This window comes from Morus notabilis, unplaced genomic scaffold (genome assembly GCF_000414095.1).
Source record: "Morus notabilis unplaced genomic scaffold, ASM41409v2 Scaffold42, whole genome shotgun sequence".
NCBI classification, from domain to species: Eukaryota; Viridiplantae; Streptophyta; class Magnoliopsida; order Rosales; family Moraceae; genus Morus; species Morus notabilis.
The window spans coordinates 1,112,862-1,126,007 of NW_010360565.1; the positions used below are offsets into that span (position 1 = coordinate 1,112,862).

General features: G+C 36.3%; 1 protein-coding gene and 1 pseudogene across 1 annotated transcript in view; one reads left to right on the top strand and one right to left on the bottom strand.

Annotated features, from left to right (window-relative positions):
* Nucleotides 1-8,047: 8,047 nt before the first annotated feature.
* On the bottom strand, nucleotides 8,048-11,034 carry LOC112091338 (annotated as a pseudogene).
* A 1,666-nt stretch (nucleotides 11,035-12,700) lies between these two features.
* The window catches only part of LOC112091339, a 4,221-nt gene continuing 3,775 nt past the window's right edge, over nucleotides 12,701-13,146 (top strand). The window contains exon 1 of the mRNA XM_024164717.1: nucleotides 12,701-13,138. Coding sequence (XP_024020485.1) covers nucleotides 12,701-13,138 — 438 coding nt within the window. The remainder of the gene's footprint in view (nucleotides 13,139-13,146) is intronic.

Genomic DNA, 13,146 nt, shown 5'->3' on the forward strand with positions numbered 1-13,146 from the left:
GGCCTAATGAAATGAAATAACGAATATGTCTCAATGGAGACATCCAGACCTACATGTCTCGAAGGAGACTGTCTCGATGGAGACTTGCGGTGTGAATGCTTCCTTGATGATCACAAGGAAGAAGAGAAGATTGATATTGTGAATTACCCCACACGGCGGCATTTGGTATATATATATATATATATATATATCTTCTTTGTGGTTACAAGGTCAGATGAGGTGTCTGGGACATTACCTATCTACAAAACCCTAAAAATACACACATGATAAAAGTGTGAAGGAAAGTGAATTAAATAACATTAAATGAAGATTTCAAGACATGAGCTCATGCATATTACTATTATTATATTGTTATGTATTGTTCTACTTACTGGGTTGTAGCTCATTTATTTTATGGCGGTGCAGATGAGGGCACTTCCCAGCATTAGCTGAAGGTTAGACGTGTGACGATCCTCCTAGGAGGCCGCCACTGTAGCTGAAATTAACTTGTACTTACTGGGATTTCTTAAAATTTGCGGAACTTTTTTTTTTGAGAAGGAATAATTTCATAATTTGTAACAATAATTTCAAAAGAATGAATCACTAAATTTCTTAAAACTTTTCTTAAAATGCTGTAAGAATGCTGTAGCATTCTTCTTAAAAATGCTTTAGGAATGCTGTAGCAATCTATTTAAAATGTTGTAGGAATGCTGTAGCATTCTTTTTTTAAAATGTTGTAGGAATGCTGTAGCATGCTTCTTAAAAATGCTTTGGGAATGCTATAGCAATCTTTGCTTGAAATACGGTAGGAATGCTGTAGCATTCTTTTTAAAATGCTTTAGGAATGCTGCAGCATTCTCTCTTTCTTTTCTTTTTAAACTTACTATAACGACATACTTCTGGCAGTTTACACAAACTTAGCATTATACTACAAACTTCTAAAAATACAAGTTTATAGACATACTTATCAAAATCTTTTAAAACTTTAACTACTGCGGAAAAAGGCTGCGTGAGCGGTATCTACTCCCATCTCCACCATTCGTCCGCCGCTCGTTATTGTCGTTCAAGAATTGTTGATAGGTTTCTTACCTACAACATGAACATATCTGATTGAGTTTTCGCTCAGCAAGTAGGAACTATCTCTCGTAAAATAACTGTAAGTACACATGAATAAATATGCATGAGCTGATTATGCTTAATTATGATGTCTTATCACAGTCTTATTATCTTATCTTATTTTATCTTTCTTTCTTACTGGCCCGAGTGCTCGTACCACTTGCGCGCAATCATCGGGACATGAGGGTTTGCAAGGTCCCCCATGACATCATGATTATAACTAAACTAAATGCCTCCCTCTCAGAGGACATTATTATATTTTTTTCCTTCTCCCTTGGGAGCCTGGTACGACACTCAACTGAGATTATTCTTATAAGTTCCTCTTGACTTATTACAGTGTATGCAGTATGACATGGCATCGCATATAATACTTAAAGCATAAACATGGATATATAACATTTGTAACTTTTTCTTTAAAATCCATTCATGTTGTAGGCGAGATTCCTACTTACCTGATTTACAGAGCTGGAATCCACTTTTCGCCAAATAGCCTATTCTCTTACTTGCTTACTTCTGAAAATGAACACCCATTGTGAGTGTGAGATTATCTGTCATTTGCTATTCTATTTTAGCAGCTTATGAAGGAAATCTAGCCTTTTACTTAAGGCATGTGTTCATTTCCTTTACTGAAGGATAATTTACTATAAGGATCAATTTATTAAATCCTCAAAATCTTATTTTCCTTAATTGCCCTTAACATACTTATGTCTAAATTGAAAATTATTTACCCAATCTAGTAACTTATTCTCCATAATTTTCCTCATTAGACTTATTATGATATTAAGGCCCAATTTGGCCTAGAAACTTATTCACAGCATTATAACTCTTAGGCCGTTGAAATTTAACTCAAACGGAGTCTCTTAAATCAATGCGGGCGTTGGACCCTCATCAAACCTTCAAAATTCTATGGACCTATCGTATTGGCTCGTAGGAGCCTATCGGGATGATTTGCTCGATAAACCACTAAATTCTTTAAAAGAAAGTATTTTTCTTGAAAACTTTCTTTACGAATACTTCCGTTAAAATGAGGTTTAACACCATAGCATTTTATTGAAATCACATTTCACGTTCTTTGATAACTTTTTGTTAAAACTAACACTGTGTTAGTTTTGTTTCGTTAAAACTGTGCAGTTTCTAAAATCTGCGTTTTACTGCATCTTAGAGTTGGATTTCAAAAATTTATTCTTTGCGACAATTTTTCGTCTCGTCAAGATCTAAAATTGTCATTTTTGGAGAAAGTTGAAATTCAGCCTCTAAAGGCCTCGTTTGGCTGAAAACAGTGGCTGCTATTTTTTTTATGCTTTAAGAATGTTGTAACATTCTTTTTAAAATGCTGTAGGAATGCTGTAGCATTCTGCCATAGCATTCTTTTTTTTTTCAAAATTGTGTTTGGACGCCCTGTCCGTTTTTGCAAAATGGCTTCAAACTTGCTTTTAGAGTTAAAGTTGGGTTTTGTCATAGTCACAGAAAAATGTTCAAAACATCGAGAACCATAAGTTTAAGTCTAGAAATACTGAAAAATCTCACTCTAGAGTCCTCGTTTTCGCGTTCAAAGTAACCAGAAAATTTTTCCTCCAACCTAAAATAAGCAAACTTCAACCAAGTATAATCATACCACATGATGCTAATCAAACTAACCTCAAAACTCACAAAACCAACATAAAACTCACACACCCTTATTACAACTCATCTCCTCAAGAACCACAAATTACATCCATAAATTCAAGCTTAAAGTTGGCTAGAAAATAATGGAGAAGAATTTAAGAAATTACCCTTGCAGAACTCTCTCTCTTGAAAACCTTTGAACTCTTCTAAGATTTGTTAATGGCTTGGAACTAGAAGAGTATAAGGAAATTTGAGAAGAATATTTCTACATTTCAAACTTTACTAAACATGTGAAAGAGAGGATTTAGAGTTTATACCCTTGGAGAAATGCTTGACTATACTCTTCTTAGAATCCTTTGATCTCCTTCTTCTTCTTCTATTGTTTGCTAGTGGTTTAGGGTTAGGAGAGTGAGAGAAAATTTTTGAGAGAGTATGGGTGGAGTGAGGCCAGTTTTTGTGACGACCCTCCTATGAGGCCGCCACCGTAGCTTACTTTTTAACTTGTACTTACTGGGGTTTCTTAAAATTTGCGGAACATTTTATTTTTTAAACATAAGAAAGAATACTTTCATAATTCGTAATAATAATTTCAAAAGAATGAATCACTAAATTACTTAAAGCTTTTCTTAATTTTAGTTAAGATAAAACCTTCTAAAAATATCTTTCGAACTGAGTGACATTTGAACTCTTGTTTCACATACTCTTTAAAAGCCTTTCTAAAACTAGCCAATACATTCGGGCCATCTAATTTGACCTTAAAACGAATTTCGTGAGAAATCTTAAATTCAAGTACTTCTTAAAGTCCTTTCAAAATCAATCATTTAAACCGTCATGTTTAAAATTCGTTTATTTGTTGCATGCACTACTGCAATGTTCTAAAACTTAAATACTTAAAACTAGGGTTGTTAGCTACAACCTTGGTTTCCCTAACATACATATGTACATATACTTTTTAAACATATATGCTTGAAACCTTTGAATCATATAAAAATATACATGATTTTACTTAAACTTACTGCGGAAGATTTTAATGTTAGCGGTATCCATTCTCATCTCCACCATTCGTCCGTCGCTCGCCACTGCCTTTCAAGAATTGCTTATAGGCTTCTTACCTACAACATGAACATATCTGATTGCGTACCACTTGTGCGCAATCATCAGAACGTGAGGGTTTGCAAGGTCCCCCACGACACCGTGATTATAACTTGAATGACTCCCTCGAGTCGGAGGACATTATTGTTATTTTCTTTTTCTCCCTTGTGGAGCTTGAGTTACCTCCTTTGTGGAGGCTGGTACGGCACTCATATGATATTATTCTTATAAGTTCCTCTTGACTTATTAAGGTGTATGCAATATGACATAGCAGAGCATACTATAACATGGAATGTACTCAAACACATATACTTCATGTGCACTGCTTAAGTGTATGCAGTATGATCTAACATAGTATACATAACATTAAATTAACTCAAACACATATAATTCATGTGCGCTGCTTATGTGTATGCAACATGACATAACATCGCATACAATACTTAAAACATAAACATGCATATATGTGTAACTTTTTCTTTAAAATCTATTCATACTGTAGGCAAGATTCTTACTTACCTGATTTACAGAGCTGGAATCCACTTTTCGCCAAACAGCCTATTCTCTTACTTGCTTACTTCTGAAAATGAACACCCATTGAGAGTGTGAGATTATCTGTCGTTTGCTATTCTATTTTAGCAGCTTATGAACGAAATCTAGCTCTTTACTTAAGGCATGTATTCCTTTCCTTTACTGAAGGATAATTTACTATAAGGATCAATTTATTAAATCCTCAAAATCTTATTTTCCTTAATTGCCATTACAAATTTGTGCTAAATTGATAATTCATTAATTATCTTATCCTTATAATAAGTCTAATAATTTAGTTAACTAATTTTGGTACTTAATTAACCCCCTTATTCATATACTAAGTCTACATAAGTTAGTTAATTAATCTTAATAATTAATTAACTTCTTTAACCATGTTCTAAGTCTTAGATAATTTAATTAATTAGTTTAATAATGAATTAAATTATCATCCATAATACACTTTTAATAAACTTTACTTTACCTAACTTGACGGGCTTATAATAGTGTTGAGGTCCGTATTTAACGTCGTAAAATTAAGGGTCTAGCGTATCGTTTTTTTTTTTTTTTTTTTTTTTACAATTTTCGCTTACTCGCTTATTTGAAAACCGTTAAGTTTTATTGCAAAACTATATACGACGTTTAACATAAACATAAACATAATTCGCGAATCTCATAATTAACGTATTTCATGAAAATCATACGCCTTATACGACTATCTTAATTGTAAGCAAGGTTTGTACTTGCTTGGATTCCGAGCTAAGCGGTTCTGATAGTATCTCGCTTGTCATGTCCTCCTGCGTATTCCTTCAAAACTAATTATGGGAAAAGTTGCAAGCACTATGAATGATCCTTGAGGAACATTGTAGCTTTAAACACTGAATTCTGATCTTCACTTGTTTAGTCTGAACCACCTCGATCCGTGTGCAACCAGTACCAGACCATTCTTATCAGAATTGAATTTGGTTGAACGAACGTCACCATTTCGTTCAGCACGTCGAAACGAGTCGGGATATGGTCTCGGATCATCAAACGGATGTCGATAGCCTGAGAAACGACACCTCGTCAGAATATGGCGGCAGCGGCGGCAGTGCACGGCCGCGGAGGCTCTCGGAAAGTTTTTCCGCGGCGGACTTGGGTCCTACCCCCCCTAACTTGACCCTTCTGAGTCCATTGGTGTGGTCAATTTCACACCATTCGGCTTGTAACAGTACCTATCGGGACCGGCAACGTCAGTAAAATCCGGCGACTCAAATCTCACAATTCAGGTCATCAATTCTTAAAATTGGATGAGGGGTTTTCTTACCCGCTTCCTTCTGAGTGTTGTGACACCAAATTAACTATGATCCAACAGTTAGATCATCGGAACCACCTCTTCCCTCCACGGACGACGGTAGTGGCTCCGTTTTCTGGCCAAACTGCGACGGCGGCGGTGGCTGCTGGTCGGGATCTACTGGGCGTCGGCTTCTGAGTCGATTGGTGGGGGCGGTGACATCCACGACGGCCTGGAGAGAGAGAGACGACGGTGGCGGTGGCGGCGGCAATTCCGGCCACCACGGACGGCGGTGCTCTGGCCATCGTTGAGCTGTGAAAATGGGTAGGTTTTCTTCGTCTCGCTGCACTGAGTCCATAGGGACTGAAATCACCTTAATCAGAGGTCGGATGGCGGAGATATCACGACGGGAAGACATGGGTATTTTTGAAACTTCCGCCGGCGATTGCGGCTTAGTCCGGCTGAGTTGGAGGTCATGCCGCATGTCGTTAAACTCAGCTCGTCGAGATCTTTCTATTTACACCAGCAGTGTCAAAAACGAAGGTCCGAATCTCAACTTGAGTATTTGGCCATATATGGTTTTGTGAGAGAACGTGAGAGGAGAGGGAGAGTGAACGTGAGAAAGAGAGAGAAAATGATAGAACCTTAAAAATTTCACTATATAAAGTGTCTGATTAAGGCAAGATTACGTGCTTGATCTTATCCTTAAATATTTTCTCTAACAGATTAAATTTATACTGATTAGAGGTAATTAATTTAGCTCACGTAAGTTAATCTACTACTGACAGTCCAACATTAATTTCTAAATAATTCAATATTGTTTTATATTCTTACTCGCGTAATGTTTCGAACTGTTCCAAGTCTTGAAATTAATTATAGACTTAGCAAATTCTAAATTTAACTTTTCTGCATTATAGTCTGGAAATGATATTGTTTCTGACAGTGTCAACTCCCGAGCTCACATTGTACCCTTCTACTATAGGCATTTATCTTGTGACTTTAACCTAGCTGTCTGGTAATTAAGGATTTTCTCTTCTTTTAAAATGTCAGAGCGTTTTTTTTATACGCTGCTAACATCGTGCTATGCTTAGAGATTCTTGAAATTAAGCTTCTCAAACTACATGTGCATTGAAAATTCTTCCGGCTTAGATTACGGTGAGAATTTATCGATCGAATTTACTTGATCGTAAACATGAACTTAACATGAAATCTGCTACAGAATTTAGGAATACAGATATTTACTCCATAAATCCTTCAGTCACAAATATAACAGAATATTTTTTAGGAAAATCCTTGGCTTAAATACATTAATTGTATTATTTAAGGTCTGAAATTTTCTCAATCATTACAATACGGTTAGTTGGCGCACTCCTAAGAACCGAGACTGATGTATATGGACTAGCTGACCTGTATGTAGAGGCCTTTGATATATGTATAGTTTTTGAGAAGTAGTGTAGTTGAGTTATTATTTGGCTGTGCCTATTTTGATATATGTATTATATTATATATATTTTATCAGCCAAACGAATCCGATGAGACATGTTAAAAATGGTATTGCTCTTGAGGTATTTTAAAAAGTCAAAATTTACCTATATTTTAATACTTAAGTCATGTAACTTACTAAAAATTTACCTAAGAGAAAAGATTAAAAGTAACACTACATAATATGACTGTAATTAACTTAGAGTCGTATTAAGCGGATGTTACAACTAGTAGCTTGGTAAAGTGCCTGGTATGAAATCTCTGAGAAAAGGTGACTGCTGAAGGTGTGAGAGATGAATTCCTCGTTGATCTCCTCCTCCAATAAAAAGTAATGAAACCCGAAAACAAAAGGAAAACTGTCGCCACACAAACTATAATTATAGTTAGTTTGAGACGACGAGTTCTTTCTTGATTGGATTCTTCAAATTGGCATCTTGGAAGCTGCAGTTCCAATACACCACCACAAAGCTCAGTATTTCCAACTATTGATACTGCACTAGTGTTCCGAAACACCCCGTTACTTGGTACTTCTCCCTCCAGATCATTGAAAGAAAGATTCAAGTACAACAAGAAAGGATTATCTTTTAATTGATTCAGAATTGCCCAAAATACGTACCCTTGCGGTACTCTTTTTTTAGCAGTTTTCCGCTTTAACTAACTCGAAAAAATTCTATTTCAAGAACTTTTGTTATTTTCCTTACTTCTAATATTTCTACTCTTTTTCTAACTGGTCAATTGGTCACAAACTAAATATTTCAGTTTTTCATAACTAAAACATACCCGCTAAAATTTCTAACTTTTAACTAATATTTCACTATTCATAACTGATATTTACGAATTTTCTTTATAAAAATATTCGTATTATAATTTTACACTTTTCGGGAGATTTTACCCCGTACATAAAGTTTTTACATAACATTTCGTAGATCAAGCTGAAAATTTTACTATTTTCTGTTCCGAAAGAAATTATGGTCAAAATGCCAGACTGTCCGAATTAGACCTGAAATTTTTCCGGTCGTTACATAAGTCGTCTTTGAACATTTCATGGGTGGGTCTCCTTCCGGTGAGCATCTCTAGGACAAGGATTCCATAGCTATATACATCCCCTTGTCTTGATGGTTGACAACCCATTGTATACTCTATAGCTCAAAACAATAAACAAACAAATGAGTTTTATGTTTTTAAAATAAGACCACATATATATATATATATATATCCACATATAAATAATAGAAGTCCTGAAGTTAAAGAAACAAAGGTAATTGTAAAAAGAGTTGTTACCTGGAGCAGCATAACCAACAGTTCCTTTTATCCCAATTGTGCTTGTTTGGCCCTCTTCAGATAAGCTAGTGGTGTTTGAGATCAACCTTGCTAACCCAAAATCATTGACATGGGCAGTCATTTCATTGTTGAGAAGAACGTTGCTAGGCTTCAAGTCGCAATGAATGATGGGCTGGTCACAATCTTCATGAAGATAGTACATTGCAGAGGCCACATCAATGGCAATGTTTAGTCTTTGAGTTAGGTTCAATCCCCTTGACTGGTTTTCTCCGCCAATCACCGAATAAAGCCACTTCTCTAGACTTCCATTGGACATATACTCAAAGACTAAAGCCTTGAATTCATTCCCATTGTAATCCACGCTACAGCAACATGTCAAGATCTTAACAAGATTTCGATGCCTCATTGCATTCACCTATGAGGCTTTTGTCTCCTCCTTTCTGTTGAAGATTGAGGACCTTTATGGCAACTAAATTTTCTTCCTGATCAAAACAGCCTTTGTACACAAAACCGAAGGAGCCTGCACCAATCAACATGCTTGGAGAGAATCCACTTGTAGCCTCGTAAAGCTTCTTGTGTGAATCCTTTGACAAAAAGCTGATTGTTAAGAGCTCAGGAAATGATTTCCTTGTTGATTTTCTCCTCCAATAAAAGATAACGAAACCTGAAAACACAAGGAAAATTGCCACCACACAAACTATTATGATTGCTAGTTTGAGACCATGGTTATTTCCTTGTTTGGAATCTTTGGTGGGGCATCTTGGAAGCTGCAATTTTGGTACACCACCACAAAGCTTAGTATTTCCGACTACTGATACTGCACTCATGTTCTGAAATACACCTTTGCTTGGTACTTCACCCTCCAAATCATTGAAAGAAAGATTCAAAGACAACAAGAAACGAAGTTTCTGCAAATCCTTGGGAATTTCTCCCGTCAAGTTATTTCCTGAAAGATCCAAGTGACAAAGGCCTCTTAGAGAAGCCAAAGTAGGAGGCAGAGTTCCTTGGAAGAAATTCCCTTGTAGGTAAAGTGACTCCAAACTCTCACAATTTCCTATGGATATCGGGATTTCACTGCTCAGGTTGTTTTGTGAGAGGTCAAGCAAATAGATATTCTTTAGCTTTCCCACTTCCACGGGTAACTTGCCGCTTAATGAATTGGTTGTAAGTTCATGAATAAGATGGATGAGAGATGACCAAAATGCTCCTTGGGCATAGTTCCACTTAGGCTGTTATTAGAAATGTCTAAATATTGCAGCTTTTGGCAATTCGTGATAGTCACAGGAATGTTTCCCTCTAAGTTGTTACTTGAAAGATCGAGTTTGAAGATATTGGACAGATTTCCTATGGATGAGGGGATTTTTCCTGTTAGGATGTTCGATTCCAAAACCAAAAGCTGCAGATTTTGTAGCTTCCCCAAAGGAGGAATGACACCTGTGAAGAGATTAAACTCCAGGCCCAACATGGTTAAACCGACTAAATTTTCTAAGGTTTCAGGGATATTTCCTACTGTTTGATTGACTCCAAGAAGAAGTCCAGTGAGTTGGGTTGACAAATTGGCTACAGACTTGGGGAAAACACCTCCCAAATTGTTCCCAGTCAAGGACAAAGTTTCAATTTTGCTGCAATTTGTGAAAGATGCAATAAAGTCCAAGCTATTAGGTGATTATCTTCCTAGATTATTATAACCAAAGCTGAGCAACCTATGATTTGGAAGATTGACACCCAAAGTAGTTGGAACCTGACCGACAAAATAGTTATTGCTAATATCAAGCATTTGGAGTTGAGAGACATTGGCCAATGATTTCGGGATTGTCCCAGATAATTCATTATTAGCAAAGCCAAGATATTGGAGATTAGGGAGTGTGAGACCTATGTTGGAAGGAAGAGTGCCATTAAACCGGTTATACAGAATAAATATGCTCTTCATAAAAGACATATTGTAAAAGGAAAGAGGGATTATACCAAACAAAAAGTTGACTCCTACTCTAAAATGAGCTAAACCTTTCACTCTACCTAGCTCATGAGGAATATTTCCAACCATATTGTTATACGAGACACTAAAAATCTTGAGCGATGAAATGTTCCCCAAAGAAGCCGGGATGCCTCCTGTGAGATTGGTTCTGTAAAGAACAAGCATCTCAAGCTTCATCAAGAATCCAAGCTCCAAGGGCATTGTTCCAGACAGTCTGTTATCTCTGAGAACTAACATCTGGAGTTGTGAGCAGGAGCTCAAGCTGAGCGGAATTCTACCTTCAAACATGTTGTGACTGAGATTGAGTTGTTGCATGCGGAACAAATGACCAACTTGCTGTGGAATTTCACTAAACAAGTTGTTACCTCCGAGGTCAAGAATCCTTAAAAAGGAGAGGTTGCCAATGTAAGGCGACAAGGTTCCCCGCAGGTTATGTCCCTTCAAGTCAAGTGCTGTTATCCTCTGGTGGCGGCGGCTGCATGAAATTCCAGACCAGCTGCAAAAGTGAATGGAGTCATTCCACGAGCTCAGGATTGGAAATCAATTCTTTGAATTTGAGAAGAGCAATCCTATCAGTTTCATTTCCTGAGGCATTGGCCATTATACTGTTAGGTTGCAGTAATAAGCTCAGAGAAAAGAGAAGAATCACATGGAGGAACAAAAACCAAAAAGCAAATGCACCAATGGGGCTGTGAAGAGCCATTTGTTGGTGGGGAATTAAGGAGGCAGCTAACAGTGGAATTCCTACTTCAAGGCAGAGTTAGGAAAGAAGTGCAATGGAAAATGGAGGTGATCTGTTATGTTTAATAAATGGGAGATTTGTATTGTGAAGAAAAGTGGAAGAAGAATACAAGTCAAGTGATTATCAACAAGCTTATGGACAACTATACAAACTCAAGTGTGAAAGTGCAGACAACGGGATATTCACGTTGAGGACTTTTTTTTTTCTTTTTTTTTTTTTCGATTGACGTTTGCGTGACGATGGTGGAATGACTTGAATCGCAAAAGTTGCTGCGAACATGTAGTAATGACTTTTCGGTAGAATCCTTGTACTACTTTTTTGTTTGGATCTTTGATTGATCAAATTTAATATGATGGTGGATTTTTCTCATTGTTAGCCTCCTTAAAGTATGTTAAAGCTTTCATGATCTGGCGGAAAAAGATACAACAATAACGCATTTATGTAGAAAATACACAGTCCACACACAGTTGATATTGGGCTATTTGAATTGACAAAGGTGTTAAAAAATAAAAAAATAAAAAATCTTCAAGACAAGTAAATGTACTTTTACATAAGATAGCTAGCTATGTAAAGATGACTAATAACAGTACTACGAAAAAGAAAAGGATTATTAGCACTGTTATACCTTGAATTATGTAACATATTATTGAAGCAATTTAGTATTATTTTTTTTTATACAAACTAGCTGCTCCCAAGATTCGAGCGTGAGATTTCTTCTTTAAACCCATCCCACCTTTACCAACTGGGTTAGCATCAGTTGAAGATTTTAGGATTTTTTTTTTTTTTTTTAAATTTAACCAGTCAAAAGGGTTTTATTAATCTTTTTCCAAAATGTGGGAAATATATATATGTATAAATATATATATATATATATATATATGAAATACATATGTATATATTGTGGGTAACAATGTCTTCAGGGAACTCTTTTTTTATTAAAATAAAAAAGTGAAATACTTTAATAAATATAAGTGACGAGATTTTGCCTAATGAACCTGAAAAGTTCAAAGGAAAATAGCCTTGAGAAATGACGACAACAAATTTAAAAAGGACAATAAGAAGAAAAACGACAACAATCAGAAAATCGAAGTCTGAACTCAACACATACACAACATTAATAATTCAATCTCTCTTTTTCATTCCAAAGTTTGATCAGCTTAACACAGAAATTGGTTTGCCGATGAATTTCTTCCATCAAAAGTATGTGCAAGTACAAAGGCCAAAGTCTATGTTTCATTATTGTTAGTTAGCTGCTTTTAGGACTGCAACTTGTCCACGTGTTAGATAATTGTTTTATGCTTCCTTAAATGTGTCCACACGTTCTTTATGTTTCCTTCAATTTGTCCACGTGTCATGTATGCTTCCAATTTATTTGTTTTGAGTTGGTCCTAGTCTTTAGGAAGTAGTTAGTTTGTTCTAGACGTGTTGCAGTTTATGGCTTGATTCTCGGCCACTATGTTAGTTGTTCAGTTTTTGTTTTTTATATAATGTAAGCTTGATGCATTATGAATTAAAATAGAATTCCCAGTTTGCATTCCCGTATATCTTCCTCTTGTTTTTCATCTTTAAAACTAACAATTGGTATCAGAGCTCTCTTCTTAAGGGATCTGTGTGAGTTTGACAAGTCATGGAAGCCGAAGCTAGTTTCTCATCCATTGCTCCACCGGTGTTTGATGGAGACAACTACCAGATTTGGGCAGTACGCATGGAGACATACTTGGATGCTTTGGATCTTTGGGAAGCAGTGGAAGAAGACTATGAAATCCCTGCACTTCCAAACAATCCCACCATGGCACAGATCAAAGCGCAGAAGGAGAAGAAGACAAAGAAGTCAAAGGCCAAAGCATGCTTGTTTGCTGCGGTGTCATCAACAATCTTCATGAGAATAATGTCCCTTAAGACAGCTAAGTCTATATGGGATTATCTCAAGGAAGAATATGCAGGTGACGAAAGGATCAGAGGAATGCAGGTCTTGAATTTGATAAGGGAATTCGAGTTGCAAAAGATGAAGGAATCTGAAACAATTAAAGAGTATTCAGATAGACTTCTCAGAATTGCAAACAAAGTGAGGCT